Below are 21,842 nucleotides of genomic sequence, written 5' to 3'. Positions count from 1 at the left end.
GCACCCAGGGTGTAAATAGCCAATGCAGCTATTTATACCAGCCTAACAGAGACAATTCATAATATTTTCCTAAACCTACCCAAGTAGTTTTGTTTCCTAAACCTAACTAAATAATCTTGTTGCATAACCTGACCAAACTACAAACTGGAAAAAAAAACTTTAAATAAGTCAACTAAGCTTAAAAAATCAAGTTACTACTAATCTCACACTGGAATTAAATGCTGCTCCTCCACAGGAGAGTCCTATGCCTAACCTATTCATCCAGCAGAACTTCTTACTTTCAGAGAATCTGTGCTTAGCTAAACTATGAGAGTCTGGTGTAAATAGCTGAGTAGCTGTTGTGTGCTTATTTTCACGCTGGTGCAAATAGAAATCTAAATCATTATTATTCATCAGTTGCATGCTGTTTCCTGAAATGATGGACTGAAAGGCTACAAGCTTAAAGGGGAGTTTTTCTTCACAACCATGAGCAAGTGCTTGTCCATGGTGGGGATTGCTGGTTTTCTGCAAATAATATTATTGAAAGTGCCCCGAGATCATTTCTGTTATTATTTGGCAGTACATAAATAAAATTAAATCTACTTAACTTATTTGGGGGAATAGTGCATCAGCGATGAAACATTAAATCCCAAAACAAAGTCATAATATAGCAGCCAGACTTTATCTGTCTATATGAATATTATTTTTTATATCTTTGTGATTTTCTGGTGTGGAGAACCGCCTCTGAGGTTTTGTGGAGGTGCTGTGTAATTGGCTGAGTCAAAGCTTTAATGGAGACTCCGCCTATGAGTCGCTTGACAAGCCTGGCCCCGCGCTGTCAGCCACAGTTAGACGTGTTGCTTTAAGTCCCGGTGGACGGAGTTTACTCTGACAAACACCAGCCGAGAACTAACCGGAGAGGACCTGCAGCAGATACCGAGGGACAAGGGACACTTTCCAAAAGAGACGTGAGCTGATTGGACGCCGTGGAGAAAATAATACTGGCAGAGGTACGACGTGTTTATCGTATTGTCATATTGAGTAAAGCATCTTATCGAGAGTTATGGGTGAATATGCATGTTGTGCTGCAGATGAGTGGTGAGGAGAGTGCTGTTGTAGTAAATTTTGGTAGGTGGAGATGATTTTCTTTAAGTTGCACTGACAGGAGCTGCGTGTTTAGAGAGCTGATGCACAACACCACCGCTTTTTAAAATATTAACATCTGATGTTTGCTTGTTGCAGGTTTCCAGTGTCAAACTCGACTCGATCTCCAGGAGCAGAGAGGAATTTAAGTGAGAGATTAAAAAAAAAAAAAAACACTCTTCTGTAAATGGACACAGTGAAGATCTCGTAAAGGACAAGTATTTTAGTGTCCTCTCCCTGGATAGTATTCCTTGACTCTGTATTGCGCGCTACAGAGAGACACAGAGATGGATGTGGCGGCTGATCAGCCCCGCTGGATGCACCACCACGCCGTGCTGAACGGACAACACCCGGACTCACACCACCCCGGCCTGGGCCACAACTACATGGAGCCCTCGGCGCAGCTGCTGCCTCCGGATGAGGTGGATGTTTTCTTTAATCATCTGGACTCACAGGGAAACCCGTACTACCACAACTCCGCCCGGGCCAGAGTGTCCTACAGCCAAGCGCACGGTAAGACGAATCGACAACTTCTATATATCTATATGAAAGTCAGAAAGTCATAACTGACTGCACAGAAAAAATAAAGTATATATCGCTATTTTTCCTTTACTGAAAACGATTTCCTTCGTGGTTTAGTTGTTTTTATAATTTCATAATGATGGTCATTAAATCTATTTGAACACAATCAGAGTTATATTATTGTTAAGTACTGCCTATGTTATAATATATCTTCATGTTTTCGTAGTATTTTTAGCATTTCAATGTCTAAACGCTTGCTTTGGCAGTATAGAGTGTTAAGCCATGCCAATAAAGTCACCTTAATTTGAATTTATATTAAAAAACAAAAGTGCATTTGACAGTTTCTGCTGTTTAAAACGTTAATTAAAATGTGAATTATTTTCTTGCTTAATGCATAAACACACCGCTGTGCTTGTTAGCAGTCACATTTTTTGCATTAACCTACATTTTTTTTAAATGCAGAAGTTCAATGGCACTAACAGTCAAAAATCATCACTGTCGTGGAGGTATAAATTACATGTACCTGTTTTTTAATTTAAAGGCTACTTTACGGATAAAATACGATAGAATAACCTTGCACTTCATCTCACTATTCACATTAAGTTTTATATATTTTTTACTATTTTGCTTAAAATCACTAAATTCAACTCCATTCCATTAATAATTTTAAATTTAAGTTCACGCAAGTTTAAAAAAAAATCATGAGATTAAGGAGAGAGAGAGAACGGCTGAAATGAATGTTTTTGTGAACGTATAGTTTAGTGCAGGAAATACTAATTTAATTTGTTTTACTTTTGTGGATTCAGGTTACTTTGTTTACACGTTTAAATCAGGGGGAGTGTGTCCAGTGAATCAACAAGTCTGGGTTATTTTGTATCCAAACTTGTTGCCACATGAAACACCAAATTCAGAACCATCTTACCATCAAAATAAAGATAACAGTAATACATTTAATTTCCGTAGCGCTTTAAAAGGCACTCAAATACACTTAACATGTAACATGGCAGAAGAACAAAAAACAAAACAAAAATACAACAGTGGCGGCAACATCAGCATTAGGAGTAACGAGTCCATTACCATCGTCAATTGTCCAATTTTTTTTTATTTTTTTTTAATCTGTTTTTATGTCATCTCTTAGCTCGCCTGACGGGGACTCAGGTCTGCCGGCCTCACCTCCTCCACAGCCCGGGGATCTCATGGCTGGACGGGGGGAAAGCAGCCCTGTCGGCTCACCACCACAACGCCTGGGCCGTCAGCCCCTTCAGCAAGCCCAGCCTGCACCACCACGGCTCAGCCTCACCGGGCGGCCTCTCCGCGGTCTACCCGTGCAGCAGCAACTCAAACACGGTCTCCGCGTCCTCGTTAACACCGCCGTCCCACTCCAGCCCGCACCTCTACACTTTCCCTCCGACACCGCCAAAGGACGTATCTCCAGACCCGGGAGCCGTGTCTCCCTCCAGCTCCGCCACCAGAATGGACGAGAAGGAATCTATCAAATACCAGGTGTCGTTACCGGAGGGCATGAAGATGGAGGGCTCCAGTCCGCTGAGGAGCAGCCTGGCCTCCATGAGCGCTCAGACGCCCTCCACCCACCACCCCATCCCGACTTATCCCACCTACTCGCTGCCAGCGGCGCATGAGTACGGCAGCAGTCTGTTTCACCCGGGCAGCCTGCTGGGAGCTTCACCCAGCTTCAGCACCAAGAACAAGGGCAAGACACGCTCCTGCACCGGTGAGTGCACCAGGGAAACACAAACTCAAAGTAATACTAAATAAATGTGGAAATATTCGAGCAATATTGTGATTTAGAAGCTGTCTGTGAGTTTACATAGCGATCTTATCATAGTGAGAGTCAGCGACAGTTTAACTAAAAATAAAGATATACTCTCAGTCTTTTATAATGTAACTTAATACATTTTAAAAATGTCCCGTGGCACTCTTCTGTAGATAATATTTATTATTCTTTGACACAAGTATGAGTTTTTCCTCCTTAGAGTGCAGCTTTGCAGCGTTTGCACTGTGTTTTTAAATGCCACGTTTCTAATTCATATACTACTCTTGATATATCTATAAGATTATTATTTCACTTATTACATAACGTACACAAAACAATTGTTAAAATCCAATTCGTTTATGAAGCTTTGCTGACATAAAGCAGATCTATAAGATTATTATCACACAATTCTTAATAAGCCTATAAAATAATACAAATTAAAAAAAAGCATCTTAATTATTTTAAGGAGCAACATTTACCAATAAAAACAAAAACCTTAAGAAGAAATGTTTTTTGACTGTCGGAAAGGATATTCTCCTGTTATATTGAAACATTTACATTTAAAATGATAAAAATCGTGCAAAAGCCATTTAATATATTCCAAATTCAATGCAATTCCAATTCAAATAGATTTCTAAAGCACATTGAAAACAGCTGACCAAAGTGCTTTACACACAAAGAAAATCAGGTCAACAGAGCAAACAACAAAATCATGGAGATTAAGATAAAAACAATGGGTAATACAAAAATAAGTAAAACAACCATTATAACATGCCAATAAGTAATAGCAATATATTCCAAATGTAACTAATGTCTTATTATTAACTCTGTATGACCATAAATGCACCCAGCCTGATATAATGTGCATGCTGTGATTTGAGCATCATCAGGCTTCTTTATAATTAAGCAAATTGTATCAGAATGATAATAAATAATACCAGTATTTTTTTCTTAAATAAATGCTTTTAACGGCCTGAGCCTGCTCTTTCAACACAAAGCGACTTTGATAATCTTCTTTGTTAACCGTGACTCTGTAATTACGCCTGATCTGGCTGCAGCAGCAGCAGCAGTACAGTGAACTGGATCCAGCCCAGAGGTGTGAAAGGAAGATCTGCAGGGTGCACAGAGCCAAAAACCTCAGTATTTAGGCTACGAGTCGCTTCTCTGTTACATAAGACAGTAATACACTGTCCTGATTGTTATTTGATTACAGAGCAGGAGACTCCCTGATTGTGTTCAACCACTTTATTAACAGGGATACAGTGAAAGGTGACCTAAACTCACTACTGAGTGACTTGCTCTTATGAAATAAGAGATGACATCTTAACTGCAAATGACTTTACTACAATTACAGGTTACATGACATATGACACTGATTGTTGTTGTTGTTTTTTTTAAACATATAGCACTGACCTAAATATTGTATTTTAATGGTTGTTTATTTAATGGCTCTGGTGTTACAAAATAACATATATAGTCATCATTATTATGCTGTTTAACAGGGCATTTATTTTGTAGGAGTGATCCACACTGATTGTTCAAGAAACTCTTCTTTAGCTTTTATCCATTGTGCGTTTGTGCTTCTGCTAATGCACAGCTGTCTCAGGTCTCTTTGTGTTCCTGCATGCTACACGCAGACACTCTTTGTCTTTACTCTCACAAACAGAGTTTGTCCGGTAAAAAAGGTAAAAAAGTCCGTCAGGTAAAAAAGTTAAATGCAACATGCAAATTTATATATAATAAAATGTGTTCTTTGTGGAAATGGTATTGCTTAAAGCACAATAGAAAAAAAAAATTCAGTCAAGTGCACAAAATTAATTTAGAAGAGTAGTGAGGGTGTAACGATTCTCAAACCAACTGAAACAGTCCTAAATCGTGATTCCCGTCTTCTGTGTCGCAACCCTCCCACCTTAGGCAATGTATATACTGGTCTTAAGGAAAGTGTTTTTTATTTTTTTCTAGACTGGTTATATTGTCCTCAGCAAAGTTTATTTATTTATTTTTGTCTATTTAGTTAATTTGTATGAAGTTAATTAGAGCTGCAACTAATCATTTCTGCTCTAATTAACTGCTACTGATTATATTTTTTGATAGTTGATTAATCATTTAGATTTTTTTTAAAGCAAAAATAACCAAATTCTCTGATTTCAGCCTTTCAAATGTGATTTTTTTCTGGTTGCTTTACTCCTCTATGACAGTAAACTGAATACTTTGGGGTTGTGTAGAAAACAAGAGGTTTTGGGAAACAGTGATCAACATTTTTACCATTTTCTGACATTTTATGGACTAAACAACTAATCGATTAAATGAGAAAATGATCAGCAGATTAATTGATAATGAAAATAATCATTAGTTGCAGCCCTAAAATTATTCCGTACAGTTAATATACTGTCATAGTGTTATTTAGTGTTCTTGATATTCTAAATTGTAGGTGATTTGATAAAACCCCCAGGTTTTTCCTTGTTGTTCTTATTGACCACCCCAAAAACCAAAACAAACAAAAAACAGAGGTATGAATCGAACCGTGGCTCAAAAATCGACATCTGAAGCAAATCATTAATGTGGGGAATTGTTACACCCCTACAAGTGCCAGCATAGGTATAGATTTTGCAGTTTGGTGACCACATACACGATCATCACGGATCAAAAAGTAAAAGGGATTTGCATTCCAGCTCGAAATTTGAAAAATGTCACTGTGTTCTTTATCAGAGGGCCGTGAGTGTGTAAACTGTGGAGCTACCTCTACGCCTCTGTGGAGACGTGACAGCACCGGACACTACCTGTGCAACGCCTGTGGGCTGTACCACAAGATGAACGGCCAGAACAGACCACTCATCAAACCCAAACGCAGGCTGGTGAGTCTCATCAGTGTATATAACAGAGAGGGGGGGTAGTGACGTGTGTGTGTGTGTGTGTGTGTAGGTGGCAGTAAATGAAGTGTAAGGTGGAGGGAGAGGGGGTGGAGGAGGTACAATTCCAGGAAAGTTATATTTTCCCAATCAGTTTCCAGGAATTGTGTTTGTAGCTCACCTCTTGCTCCTTCAGCTCAGGCTGTTAGCAGAGTTGTTGTTTCTGTTATCATTATTACTGGTACTTCTGATACTGTCATTGATAGCAGGGCCACAACCTCATCTCTCATAACAACACATGCAGGGCTGCACTCACACTATACACAGCTCATAATGCTGCTGTGTGTTTTTTTTTAATTTGTCAGGCTAGATTTGTTTTTATTTTGACATGTGGGAAGCAGAGGGTCACCATCTAGCAAGAAACATGTGTTTCAAATGTGGTGATTTTGAGTTTTTCAAATAAACTGATGGATTAAGTGTTCCTTTTTTGGGTGAGGAAAATACTCCTGCTTCTTAGCCTATAATAAACCTTTAAAAAGCAATTGGATTACATGAAAATGCTTTGTCTCAAAGCTGGAAACAGGACTGTTTTTAAAAGCTGACATTTAGGAGATAACATGGCTTTCAAAGGATAGTGAGAGTCTGTCTCTGTGTAAAAGGGACAAAAGCAGCTTTGGAGTTGGTTAAAGTCATCATGACCTGCTTCAACCATCCTTGTTGCTGGAAGAAGCTCCAATGTCCTGCCACACTCACCCTACCAGGAACATTTAAACAGTTTAAACACAAGAGCCATTGTACAGAAATACAGTGCCACTTTAGGGCAGTTTTAAAGGGTGAAACCTATTTGAAATCCAAGCATCAAATGTGCTAGAAACCCTTTAAAAATGACCAAAAGACCTTTAAAATGGCCAACAGCTTAAAAACAAACCAACAAACCAATAAAGATAATAACTGACATAAAATAATTATTCCTACTTAGTTCACTTTAAGTTTAACTGTATTTACAACACAAGTATAATCATGTAAGACACGGTGAATAAATGTGAAATGGGACACCCTGATAAACTATCTGGAGCGTGAAAAACAGGGGCCCAGACACTAAGCAAATTATATTTAAAATATGTGTACTATCACATTGTCTAGAATTGGAAAAAGTGCATGTATTACAGTCTAACATCTACACCCTGATCACCTAAGACCAACCAAAGACCCTAAGACTCTAAAGACTAACATAGCCTAAATCTAAAAAATGACTTTATGGTCCCATTACGTTTTTCCACAAGCTTAAACATGGCTTAAATAAGTAATACAGAGAGAATAACACAACAGTTTAAATGCATTTCAGAGTAATGTAACTGGTTTAAGTGTCCTAATTTTTTTTTCTCAATATAGAAAATATACCGGGAATCCCTTAATGTATGAATGTGTGTCCTAAGCCTTTTTTTTAACACTTCTATTTAGTTATGAGTAAGAGCAACACAGGAGAAATATATTTGAAAGATATTAGACATGTATCAAAAATATTTGCATCAACACAGAATACTCAGAGTCAGTATGCACCATTAACGATTAATGTGTGGGTGATTCCAGCTTGAGCAGGAGAAAGGTCTATATAAATATAGATTTATGAAAATGTTTAGATTGCTAGATTAGAATTAAGTGAATTTGATTTTTTGAAAAAAAATAAAAATAAATAATGGTAATTTAAATTAATTAATCTGAAAACTTTTCACAGACTGCTGGCAGTGTGCCATGGACCCCTGGGGGTCCCCAGACCTCTATTTGAGAACAACTGGTTTAGGATATTCAAACTTTGAAATACGGTAATAGTAACTTCTGCCTTAAGCTTTTTTTAAACACAGATAATGACATTTTTAATAGTAAAGGACAATTCTCATAATTATTTCAAAATAAAGCCGTATATGTGCAGCCTCAGTGTGGTCTGTGCACCAGTCAGTTGTGTGATGCAGCAGGAGGCAGCTGGTGAAATGAAGACGTGTTTGCAGAGTCAACAGACACTGCTCATTAAATCAGTAGTAGCCTAATTAACAATGGGCCATTAGACTTTTAAACCAGGCCTTATGGAAATCATTTTAAAGTGTTTTATTTTGAAGGATCCCTGGACAGACCTAAAAGCAAAGTAGCATATTTGGTCTCTATTTCTACTTTTTTTTTTTTTTTTAACTGCCCTCACCGAAACGTCACATACACACAAAAGGAAAACAGCATCATTAAGGCTATTTTAATAGGCAAACGCACAACGAAAATGCGCAAGACTCAATCAAGAAAAGGCTGCAAGTGAGCGAGTTTTATAAGGCCTACTTTATCCCAAAGTATATTGTTTTGTGAATATTTTGATTATAATTTAGAGTCAACCATAAAGGTCAGTTTCAGAAAATGAGCATGTTTTATTCACCTGATGAGAGAGTTTGTATCTTGTTGACGCACATCGCTGCGACAAACAGATCTGAATCTCTGGTGCTGACCTGGAGACCTCTTCTGCAAACAGCTGTCTGCTTCGCACAAAATATACGAGCATGTATTTCTGCGTCTTTTCGCTATAATAGCGCATAGAGCCGTATATTATCAGGACTGGGTGTTTCCGTGAGGCTCGGCCTGAGCTCTTTGCGCTCCGCAGTCTGGTGCTCAGCAGCAGCAGCAGCAGTCCTCCAGTTGTTTCCTCTCCGGATATCTGACCGGTCCAGATAAAGCAGCGGGACCAGCGCCTGTTTCCTCCCGTGGCCTCCTGACTAACTATAGGACTCATTTCAGATTGGTCAAACTCTCCGGCCAGGACAGACAAAGTACGGGAGCAGGGAACATTTAAAAAAAAAAAAAAAATAGATTGGGAAAGTTTTGGAAGCTGATGCAACAGGGCAAACATAGTCTTAGTTTGCAAGGTATTAATAGAAAAAGATAATTATAGAAAAGAATTCATGCTTTGTTAGATGATAAATTTATGAGAGCATTTTTGCCTGAGCATGCAAATTGATATATGGATTTCCTGTTGTGGAAAAAGACTTCGTTAAAGGCATGAAATAGTCAGGTGTGAAGAATCCATCACTCATCATTTTCTGTATTTCATGTCCTGGGAATGAGACTCAACAATTAACTATCTTTCCAGGGTGTTTATGAACACCTTGAACAAATTCTACTGATTCTACCCTTCAGTAGCTGAAAGTGTGTGTTTGTGTGTGTGTGTGTGTGTGTGTGTGTGTGTGTGTGTGTGTGTGTGTGTAAATTGAGCATTTGAAATAACAGATACATTGTATCAAATTAACATCCCCCCATGTGACATATGTATCTATTTTCATTTGAAATCAGCTGTTAACACACTGCACTGTAAAATCTGACAAATTGATCTCACTTTTAACAAATACGAAACTGACTGATTTGAAAAAGGTCAGTAAATATTCTAACTATATATTACAGTATAATGATTAGTCTTAAGTTATGCTTACTTTATTAAAGTAAACTAAGTAAAGTAAACATAACTCAGGACAAATAATATATTTACTTACCCTTAAGGCAATTGGTTTCCTTGAGTAAGATCAACTTGTCAGATTTTACGGTTAGGAGGAATTAACTAATCAACTTCTCACTGGACAGAAAATGATTTTTTTTTTAGCCCAAGATGACAGATTTACTTATTCCAGTCCATCAAATGTGAATGTTTTCTGGTTTTCTTGCTCTTCTATGACAGTAAACTGAATATTTTGGAGGGTTTTGAACTGTTGGTCTGTCAAGACAAGAAATTTGCAAATGTCACTGCTGCCTCAGGGAGCTTATAAATGGCATTTTTCACAATTGTTTATATTTTATAAGTCAAATCATCAATCTATTAATTGAGGAAATGATCTGTGGATTTTTATTTTATTTTATTTCACCTTTCTTTTATGAGGAAGTCCTATTGAGATAAAAAAAAAATTCTTTAACAAGAGAGACCTGGCCAGGGTAGCAGCTGTAGAAAATGACAACATAAATACAAAATAGACGGCATGATATAGAAAAATCCACATTAAAACAAGAACAGCAATTCAAACATAGTGGCTTCTCAAGAAAAACGACTATATTTCTCCTCCACCACAATCTTTACGATTCCCTTAAATTCATCATTAACTATAAATGTGTCTAATTTTAGATCTTTTTGTAGATTATTTTATGCCCAAAGTGCACAATTCCCCAGATCGTTCAAAGCATACGTACGTTAAAAAGCAACCACTTGGATGAGTTTAGCTGGTAACAGAGCTGGCATTAATCAATAATGAAACAAATGTTAGTCGAGTCCCTAATGTCATGAAACCTTTTCAACAAATAGAGTAGAAAGTTCAACTAACACTGACATATATTTTTAAACGTGTCCTTAAACTGACCTGTGCTGTGTCTGTTTGTGCTGTCGAGTTCTAATCAAAGCTCAATCCATATTTTCCCACAGTCTGCGGCCAGACGAGCGGGCACCTGTTGTGCTAACTGTCAGACGACCACCACCACACTCTGGCGGCGCAATGCAAATGGAGACCCGGTGTGCAATGCCTGTGGCCTCTACTATAAACTGCATAACGTAAGTCTTTGACTGCCGATCGGCAAGTTGGGCCCGTACAAAACCAGCAGGGTCAAGTAGACGGGAAGTAGGCAGGCAGGTTACACTGATTGTTGAGGGATAAGAGAAGCAGAAAAGAGGGAGAGGAGAGAGAGGGTTGTTTTACCCTCAGACACTGTTGGACTCGTTGGTGTTTTCTTTCTTTGTGCTTTATTGTTTCCATGGTAGGCGTAATCCCCTTGAGAGTCACAATGGTGGGACTGTTGCTGAGTGGGACTGCCATAAGGCCAGTCTCCTCATGAATAGCATTAAGACTGGAGGCATCAAAATAGAGACGTATGTTTTTAAATGTTGAATCAGATGATATTCTATGTTCTTCTTATGAAGAGTCTGTGTAACCAAAGCCTGATATAGCTTATTAGTAGGGGTGTCACAAATTCTAAATAGATTGAAATGAGCTAAATCGAAAATGAATCTAAATCAACTACACTCTGAAGACAACACAGCATAGCACAGCTGAACTTTTCACTGCCAGAGTCTGAGATGTCTCGAATTCTTTGACTGACCCTTTCTCCAAACCTTCAGTACAATTATCTAGCAGCTAGCTCAGTGTTTCCGTGGGTGATACATATCTGTTTATCTTATTAAAGAAGAATCTGAAAAGGTAAATGACAGTTGTCAGGACATAAAAGACTTGATCTGCTGATCTTTATAAATTAAGACATATGGCAGAGTTGTGAGCACTGAGAAAACGTTTAAAGTGAAAACTGAATCAAGCCGTGACCTTAAAATCTAAGGTCAGATCACAACATGGCTTTTGAGAATCCTGACAACTGTACATTTTAGGACTTCATTGTTGTCCAAAAACTATTAAAAACATATGAAAAAGCCACATAATTCCACATACACAGTTCTTGTGCCAGAAATACCTACTAGAACACAAAATGTGTATTGATTCGCAGCTGAAAATAGTCCCCAACAAATGAACTATTTACTATTCTTTGAGTAAAGTTTGTTACAGTCTACAGTGCCCAGCTGTTATTTGCTTAATTATTCAGACTTTTTAAAAGAATCAAAATACACTTGAACACTTGTATCATTTTTTTCTTTTTTTTAAGATTTACATTCTTAGTAGGAACCAATGGGCTTGGGACTGAATGCCTTAGACAGGATGGGAGAGTAGGGAAGAATTTTTTAACACATGTATATATATATGTGTGTGTGTGTGTGTATATATATATATATATATATATATATATATATATATATATATATATATATATATATATATATATATATATATATATACATATATATGTATTGCTCGTCTTAACAGCGATCCACTCCAAGAACAATAGCCATAAGAATAAATGTGAATATATAATTTTAAAATCATTCTAATTGAAGTGTGAACATCACAACTATAACAGTGCTGAACAATATTGTTTTGATCACTTTCAGAAAGATTTGTTGAACGATAGAAATACTGACAGCCAATCAAAATCCACCCCAACCTACAGGGTACACTTATGTGATGTAATATTAGGCTGAAATAACCCATAAAGACTTAATTTTACCTGAGAAATACTGCTAAATGGTCTGGTGTTGATGGAGTGTCTGAAGTTTGTTTGGTCCTTACTGATGTCCCCTTTGGTACGAGTCAACATCAATTTGATGGTAACCTGGTGATCGTCAAAGTATGGATATAGTTTGTCTTCAAAAGACTTAAATTCTTGAGGCAGAATGTTGAATTCTCCCACCTCTTCTAGGCTTGAAGAATTTTGTGAACCCAAATCTGCCTGGTTACAGCAGTAACAGTCATCAATTTCCATTTTCCTAAGCTGAGGAAACAGCTGGAGCGGCACCGTTTATCCCCACTTTATCGTCCATCAGTGTGGATGATCATAATGATCCCTTACAGTTACTGCTACAGTTAATGTTAATAGTGTGGACTTATTTAAGGACTTACCAAACTTAACAATAGAATAGATATTCTATGATAAAATTTTCCTAAAATTCATAATTTCTGTTTGATCTTTCCCTCCAAACAGATCACTCACCTTCTCACTTGTCCCTCTCTTCATAGGTGAACCGACCTCTGACCATGAAAAAAGAGGGGATACAGACACGCAACAGAAAGATGTCCAACAAATCCAAAAAGAGCAAGCGGTGCAGCGACAGCTACGAGGAGTTTTCCAAATGTCTGCAAGACAAGAGCTCTACCTTCAGCGCTGCCTCTCTTGCTGGACACATGTCCATGGGCCACTTGCCGCCTTTCAGCCATGCTGGACACATGCTTCCCACGCCCACCCCAATACACCCCTCCTTTGGGCACCCACACCACTCTAACATGGTGACGGCCATGGGCTGAGAGCGCAAGGACAGGGGTTGACATATATGAACGCTGGGGAACCTGAGCTGGTTGTATGAGCAGGGATGAGGGTCTCACTAGAGGACAGTGTGTACAATGTTACAGACACGCAGTCTGTGGTGTCTTCGTCTTTGATTGTCTCTTGATTGATTATGCCGACGGTATGTTGGAGAACAGATGTATCATGGGAGGACCGGACACTTTTTACTCCTTATCTATAGGTACCTATTTTGATGGAGGAAGATAATTCTGCTTCCTGTCGGCCAGGCACACACATGTAAACACAAAAATGTTGTTGCACCTCATAGTTTTATCCCCACTGACAGCCTGATGGACTGCGGTGTGGTTCAGTATGTGCCGAACAGGTTTATAGTAACTGTGAATATTGTAAATGTGTGAGAGTGAAGGGGACGTCCCAGACAGAGTAATCCTTTTCACAACATTTAATGAAAATATGCTGGATTTGTTTTTTTTTGTTGTTGTTGTTTTGTTTTTTTCTCGTGGACAATTTTAAAGAAATTTTCACAAAAGAAACAAGCAAACAAAAAAAGGTTTATGAGTACTAATTTGACACTGTTTATTATAATTATTGTTATTATAATTATTATTATTATTCAGATAATTTATTTTCACTGCCTTGTTTTCTTTTACTATATCACCTGAATCATAATATGGATACTGTTATCCCAGTTATGAATATATTTTTAGCTGAAGCGCTTTCTCTGAGCTGGTCAACATTTATACTCGTAAGAAATAAAGAGATCAAGTTCATTATCCCATCTGCTCCTTCTATTCAATATCCAATATTTAAGCCTTCATAATAAGAACAGATACAGAAATTCATATATGTGCTGTCCTCTGAGCCATACAGGGACAAGGTACCATGCTGAACTTGAGAAACATGAGATTGTCTTACAGATAAAAATGTCTGTTTTTTTTAACACACCATTAAACATTTAACACAATTAAAGGCTACAATGTCATTAACACCTATTTGTTTCTTTGTAACATTATAACAACTATCTAATCTTCTGTACATCAAATGCTCTGTAGCTTTCTATGCATCCCTATTTATCTCTGGAGCAACAGATTAAAGGAATATTATTAAGGAACATTTTGGGACATACACTTATGTGCTTTCTTGTTGAGAGTGAAGGTCTTTGCACACCAAGTCAGTTTTATTTTGTCTGAATTTGTTGCATGTGTAACAATAATTACAACCTCATGTGTCAATACACTTTACACACTGACTCAGAAACTTTTGTCCATCATTAAATTAGTTTAAAGTTTATTTGTAAAAGTAAATACCAGCTTATATGACATTGTTGTGGATAACAACGTATGTCCAAAGTTCCAAAGTTCAGAACAGGTTAAATTTTCTGCGTTATTTCTCATTTGATGAAAATGAGAGGAAGATGAAACAGAAGATGAGAACAGCTGCAGTTGCTCTCCATCTCTGTCTGTGTAGCCGCTCAGTGTTGAGACAGAGAGGGAGGTTAGCTCAGCTCAAGCTTTGAAGCCAAATGCAAGATGTGGGCAAAGAGTGGTGACAGCCTAGGAATGAACAAGAAAAGAAATGAGAGATGAAGCGACAGACAGATGAGGTGTCCACCTTACCCTGAGCAGACTCACCCCAGACAAACTATCCTAAAATATGAGAGCCAGGACTGGACTAGGACTAACCCTAACCCTGCAAAATTATCCTTACTGCTTAGTCTTGTATTGTGAATTTTGCAACAAAAAGAATAATAAAATCATCACAAAATACACAGGAAAATACAGACTTGATTTGCAAAGGCCTTTAGATGAGAAGATCAATTGATACCACGCTCATGCCTGTATGGTAACTATGAGGCTACAGTCAGCAGCTTGCTAGCTTAGCTTAGCATAAAGACTGGAAACAGACCACCGGCTTGCCGGGCTGTGTCAAAAAGTAACAAAATCCCAAAAGCATCAGCTTCCTTCCACTTATTTCCTGGAGTCCTAGACTTGTTATTTGTATGGGTGAAACAGACAAGAAATCTGTTATCTTTGGAAGAAGTCTGACTAGCTGTTTCCAGTTGTTGTGCTAAGCTAAGCTAACCTGCTAACTGTCACTCCATACTTAGCATAGTGACATGAGAATGGTATCGATCTTTTCATCTAAACCTCAGCATTAAAGACTTGAACAATACTTTACAAATTATCGGACTATTCCTCTGACAGTTTGAGGGTATCAGCAACTTTACCTTCACAAAGCTGCTCCACAGGCGGCGTTAATGTCACCATGTAAGAAACATCTTTGCAGCTGAAAGAAAGGGGAAATACTATGTATAGTACAACTTCTATTACACTCTTGTCTATACCATGACTTTTGATCAAGACGTCAAACATCCTGCCAGCCTCAGAGAATCCATGCTTACTATTTGCTATTTGTCACAAAACGCTGAACATCTGCATCTGAACATTGCATACTGTTGATAATAAAGAAACCATGTAAACATATCAGTGATGACTGAGAAAACTTATTTCCCTCCGGACTCCACAGATTGAAACTTTGACAAGACAAACAAAAATCTAACAGCATCTTCCCAAACTGCTTTTATGGTTTGGGAAGATTTATTAAACTATCAAAAAAAAGTCTCTGACCAGGGAATGCTTTTAAAACACTCATCAAACCTCCTTGAGCTGGACAACAGTTCCTCCCTAACTTCTCCTTTGAGGACAACCTTTGCAGTAGAGTATCAGTGTATTCAAGATACAGCTCTAACCCTTGTTGACATAAGAGACCACTTTCTAATGAACAGGTTACTTCACTGAGCAGTGCAGATTAGTGCTGTTGACAGAAACTGTGCAGGCTGAACCATATGTTCCAACAATTACTTAACCAGTTGCATCTGCTTGTTGGATAACAGTCTTATGAAATTGGCCTTCACACCATCAGTCTGTTACATGATGCTATTCTTACAGTGATATAGATATTTCCTTTTACACATGAATTATGTATATTTTACATCACTGCTATCCATCTTCCATAAGTTTTAGATTTTTGAGTGCGATTTTCCTAGTTTTCAAGCAGTTACAGACTTTGAGTCACTGCTTTCAGTTATGAAAATAAACCTACAAAGTATCTTGAAATAAGTTCATTAATCACAGTGAACATCACGTCCGCTTTAGGGTCAAAGGAGCATTATCATTGTGTCATAATGCAGGGTAAATTATATCATGATCAGATAATGTGTTGGGTTGTTAATGTACATATGTGAGTGTTCTGTCCACAGCTAATCTCACATAGTACTGGACCCATCAGCCTAATGTATTTTGTGTAGATTTGTTACTGTATGCTCAAGGACCTGTCATGGTTGCGGTGATTCACAATTTTTTAAAAACCTTGAAAAACTTACTTCATTGACTGATTTTATATCAACTACTCACTCCTCTTAACTGACCGGTATGGGCTGTAGGTCACCAAGAGCTGCAAGGCTATAAACAAGACTCACCTCGTCTGTTGTAGGCCACATTTTGGCCTTTGTCATGGCTTGAAAAATGACATCCATGGAAAAGTTTTGTGTCATCTTGAACCAGAGAAGCTGCAGATTAATTACATATCCATCATGTTATGATCCACTAGCGTTATGCATAATTCGAGATGAATAAATCCCTTTCTTGGTAGCTTCACCGTCATCTTGTCTGTATCTCACTGGCAGTTGCTGTATGTCACCACTATGCATCTGCAGGGTCACCATATTGGAGAAATCAGGATCCACTAGCAAACAAATTCAACGTGTTGAGAGACACAGACTTCATTACAAAATTGACTGTAACTTGCTTAAATGAGAAAATTTTAAATGATAGTGGAATCAGCTCTATGCCTAAATGTTAACCCTCTGAAATCCCACAACTTCCACAGGTACATGCAGGCTCAGATTTATTGGCAGCATCAAGTGTAAATTATTTAGAATTGCAGCTTTTTTGAGTTTCTCCACAAATGTACATTTCTATATCTATCATACTGTAAAGCTACCTGGTTGATTGTAATGTTCTAAATTAAAAAAATGCTCTAAATAAATAACAGTGTTTAAACTGAGACATTGCGACTTATCCTGTTTATTGTTTCTGAAGTTCATTTATGTTGCAAATCTCCATTGGTTACATCTGGCAGCTGTTGTGGCCAGGCCTGGGAGGGAAAATGTATTCCGATACAGTTACCAATTCCCTGTTAAAAATGTAGTGAGTAAACTAATCCAAGTATCTCAGTATTGAAGTAATGTAACCTGATTACTCCCTTGTTACTTTTGGATTACCACAAGACCAAATATGTTCAAAATGTTTAGCCCAATATATGTTTTATGTACATAGTTTGGTTCATTAATAATTTGTCCAGATATACCTTCATTTGTTATGCACAGTCATGTTCAGAATAATAGCTATAACTATGCACATTTAAATGTTCCTCATTAAGTATTATACTCAGCAGCATCAGCACATAGAGTCCAAAATATTTTTCAGTAATAGTAGTATTGACAGGTGAGCTAGCTAACCGGATTTCTATGTAGCTAACATTAGCGATTGATCCGACTATAACAATAAATGTTTATTTAAATTAGAAGTCCAATCGTGAATGATGACAGTATTGTCACAGCTGAAGGCAGAAGGTCACTGTACTGTAATGTTGTCCTTCTTGTCTGATTTAAAGTCAAAATTGAAATTTCCACACAAGTGAACATTTTTTCCCTAGAGGTGATGATAATGAATTGCAGTAAGAATAGCTGGTTTCACTGAGACCAGAGTAAAGTTGTGATGTGTGCACACGGTGCATGGTAGTATATCGTTCTTTGTTTAAAAATGTACTTTAAAATTGTAGTCCTGCTAAATAATCCCCAAAATACACTTACTGTGACATGCTAACTATCTAAAACAGGTTTAAAGCCATTGAATGTCGATGTTAAAACCAGGACAAAATGCATGGAAACCACTGGTAGTGTGGATGGTAAACTTTGTGTAATATAGTTTTGGAATTGATGAGTGGTAATGTAAACCATAGAGTCAAACTAAACATGAGTTAAAAACCAAACACAAACAAAAACAATTTAAAGTGTGTCATGCTTGTCTTATGATGCAGATTTGAGTTCCTCGGAGGGCAAAAGGCTGTTTCTGGCCCGAGGCTACAGCAGCGAGCCTTGAGAGGACATTGAGTTAAAGGTCAACTGAAGTGCAGCATGTAGCCTCCTCTCAAGACTTCCCTGACCTCTCACCTTGGAAGCACTTACACTGTCATTCTTCCAGGCCCTCCCAGGCTGCACTCAGACTTACTCACAAACCCTTTTAAAATGTCACATCCTCACTGAAAATATGAGCGAAAGAACAGGAATTTCCCCATAAAGAGGAGATAAAAAGCAGCCAAGTGGTGAGAGTGAAGCCTTTTTGAGGTGAACCTCTCCCAGAACAAGTACTGGGGACTGGGTGGGCATCCTAAATCAGTTCACCAGTGAGTTTTATAGATCCCACCTCCATAGACCATTTGTTTTTCTACCAAACTCAATTAATGGAATCAAAAACAAAGCCAGAGGTGACTTCAGAGGAGTGGGTTAGCAGAGAGATGGTGATAACGGAGATGAAAGCGGTAAGAAACTGAGTTTTATCCAGTTCAGAGCTCTAATAATGATGAAGGGAGGAGGCGCTACGACCGACGGTGGGAGAGAACAATTTAACCATGTTCTGCCTGGATCCTCAGAAACTGAAGCAGAGGTCAAAATATGCAAGATATAAATGTTTCTATTGCTCATATATTGTTCATATCGCAAGGATGATTCACAGAGAGATGGTGATAATGGAGATGAAAGCAGTGGGGAACAGAGTTTTATCTAGTTCAGAGCTCTAACAATGATGAAGGGAGGGGGCGTGAACTAAAAGTAGGAGCAAACAACTCATCCATGTTACATCTGGATCCTCAGATACCAAAGTTAAGGTCATCTACATCAAAGAGCTTCTACTGAACTAAAAGGCAGAAGGTGCTTAAACACAAGTTAAGAAATAGTAATTGCATGCAGGATATAAATACACTGATCAGGTATAACATTATGACCACTGACAGGTGAAGTGAATAACACCGATCATCTCTTCATCGTGGCACCTATTAGTGGGTGGGATATATTAGGCAGCAAGTGAACATTTTGTCCTCAAAGTTGATGTGTCAGAAGCAGGAAAAATGGCCAAGCATAAGTATTTGAGTGAATTTGACAAGGGCCAAACTGTGATGGCTAGACCAGTGTTTCCCAACCCTGGTCCTCAGGGCCCACTGTCCTGCATGTTTTAGATGTTTCTCTGCTCCAACACACCTGATTCAAATGATCAGCTCATCATCAAGCCTCTGCAGAAGCCTGACAACAACCTGATCATTTGAATCAGGTGTGTTGGAGCAGGGAAACATCTAAAACATGCAGGACAGTGTGCCTGGAGGACCAGGGTTGGGGAAACACTGGGCTAGACAACTGGGTCAGAGATCCAACAGACTTGCTGAAGAAGTTAATGCTGGTTCTGATAGAAAGGTGTCAGAATACACAGTGCATCACAGTCAGGGTGCCCATGCTGACCCCTGTGCTGAACTGGACTACAGAGCAATGGAAGAAGGTGGACTGGTCTGATGAATCACGTTTTCTTTTACATCACTTGGATGGCCGGGTGCATGTACTGTATGATGCATGTCTTTACACTGTTTTTAAGGACTAAATATATCTTCGACTTAAAACCATTTTACTGTGAATGAATAAAATTACCTCTACTTGTCCTCTATAGATGGGAGCATGGCACTACATAGATGACTACTTGACCCAGATTATAAAAACAAAATCCATGGTCTTGGCACACTCATCCCCTGGGTAACAGAAAGAAATAAACCTGTGATACAGTCTTTTCATCTTCAACAACATGGTCCCACACTGCACTCCTGGAGGACCAGGGGACGTGAGATGAGTTCAATCTGCACCAATGGGACTTTGCTGCAATATGGGACAAGTTTCAGTAAGAACTGGTATATTGACACACAAAGGTGTTGTCTCCTCCGGGATCTCATGAGGACTGAAATGCACAAAAAACAGTGAGAGGGTTGAAAAAGGGAGTTCAGTGACCCTCAGAATATGTGACAGGATCTGTCCCAGAGGAGAAATGAACGACACATCACTGACACAACTTTCATATCCACAGAGACACACTGACATACTCTCACTGAGTCTGAACATGAGTGGAAAGTTCTAGTTTTCATCGGCATACAGAAACTCTAATGGAACACCTTAAGAAGAACAAAGAAGAATGTGATTTACTAATCCCCCTTGGATTAAATGCAATGCTCTTTGTGGGAGAGGTGGTAGAGTGATGGATGTTGTCCAGAAGCAGGCACCCTGAGCAGCTGGGAGTTCAGTCCCTTGCTGAAGGACACCTTGGCAGTGCCCAGGAGGTGAACTGGCATGTCTTTAGCTACCAGTCCACTCGTACTCGTAGACCACATACTTTTTGGTCCAAGCTGGATTTGAACCAGCTACCCTCCAGTCCCAAAGCCAAATCCTTTGGGACTGAGGTGCTGCCACCCCAAAATAGGATACATCGTCATAACGTAGACACTACAAAGTCAGATAAAGCTCCATCCAGACAAGAACAGAACAGGAAAGGGAAGACTTACAAGAAAAATAGTAGAACAGTGCATTCAGTAGGGTGCAGATGTCTTCCAGACAACAGACGGTGCCAACAGCCAGATGCAACCAGTGGAGATTTGTTAAGTTTGGATTAAATTAAATTACATTTTTTTTGAATAGCTTAGTATTATTGATTTTGGGGTTGCATGATCTCCATAAGACGAACACAAAAGGGGTTATGGATAATCTGCAAGCTCCACTGTTATTATTGTTGCTATGCTACCACAAGCCTCTGCTGTAGTTGCAGAATAAAGAGTTAATTGACATCGAAGTCCAAGTCATATGTTATGTAAGTAACAGCATCAGTTAAGACATAACAAAAAGTGGTGACCAGGACGTCTGGGGTTACCGACTCAATTGGCCCTTTCAATGAGAGTAAAGCAGTGGAGCACTTTTAGCTCTGACTACTTCATCATGGCTAATGATGACAAGATAGTGCCCACTTTTTTGATAGGCCCAAAAACTTTTACCATGCTATGCAACCTGCTAGGGGTGGGGGTGAGTCTGTCACCATGTTTTACAACACAAATAAGCTGAGCATGATGAATATGACAGACAGGCTTGTGTGTGGATTACAGAATGAAGCTGCACAGAAGAAATTGCTCACAGAAAATGACTTGACTCTTGAAAAGCCATTAATATCACTCCAACAATAGAAATGTCATTAAAAAGTCATGGATGAAAAGTCATGTGAACTGCTGACTATCAACACCCACGGGGGACTTTTCAGACACTACAGACTGCCTTTTGGCAATGCTTCAGCCCCAGCACTGTTTCAGTGAGCTATGGATTAAATCCTAAATGGGCTGCCAGGAGGACAGTCCTGTGCACTGGAGCAAACGATGAAGAGCATCTGCGCAACTTGGATGCTAATCTCCAAAGACAGAAAGAATGACAGTCCATAATGAGAAATGTGAGCTTTCCCAACTATCTGTGGAATATCTCAGACACGTGATCAATGCTGAAGGTCTACACACTGCACCATAGAAAACTGCTG

At 38.7% G+C, this 21,842-nt stretch overlaps 1 protein-coding gene across 1 annotated transcript; it reads left to right on the top strand.

Moving 5' to 3' along the window:
* The first annotated feature begins 803 nt into the window (after window positions 1–803).
* gata2b (GATA binding protein 2b) lies at window positions 804–15,662 on the top strand. Its single transcript, XM_084733362.1, has 6 exons — window positions 804–989; window positions 1,222–1,635; window positions 2,783–3,376; window positions 6,128–6,273; window positions 10,703–10,828; window positions 12,894–15,662. Exons 2-6 carry the CDS (start codon window positions 1,410–1,412, stop codon window positions 13,176–13,178), a joined length of 1,377 nt encoding a protein of 458 aa, XP_084589488.1. The 5' UTR covers window positions 804–989; window positions 1,222–1,409; the 3' UTR covers window positions 13,179–15,662.
* Window positions 15,663–21,842: the final 6,180 nt, after the last annotated feature.

Source organism: Lutjanus erythropterus, chromosome 2 (genome assembly GCF_056507025.1).
Source record: "Lutjanus erythropterus isolate fLutEry1 chromosome 2, fLutEry1.hap2, whole genome shotgun sequence".
NCBI lineage: Eukaryota > Metazoa > Chordata > Actinopteri > Lutjaniformes > Lutjanidae > Lutjanus > Lutjanus erythropterus.
Note: the sequence above shows the minus strand (reverse complement) of the source record. Positions and strands in the feature narration are given on the sequence as shown.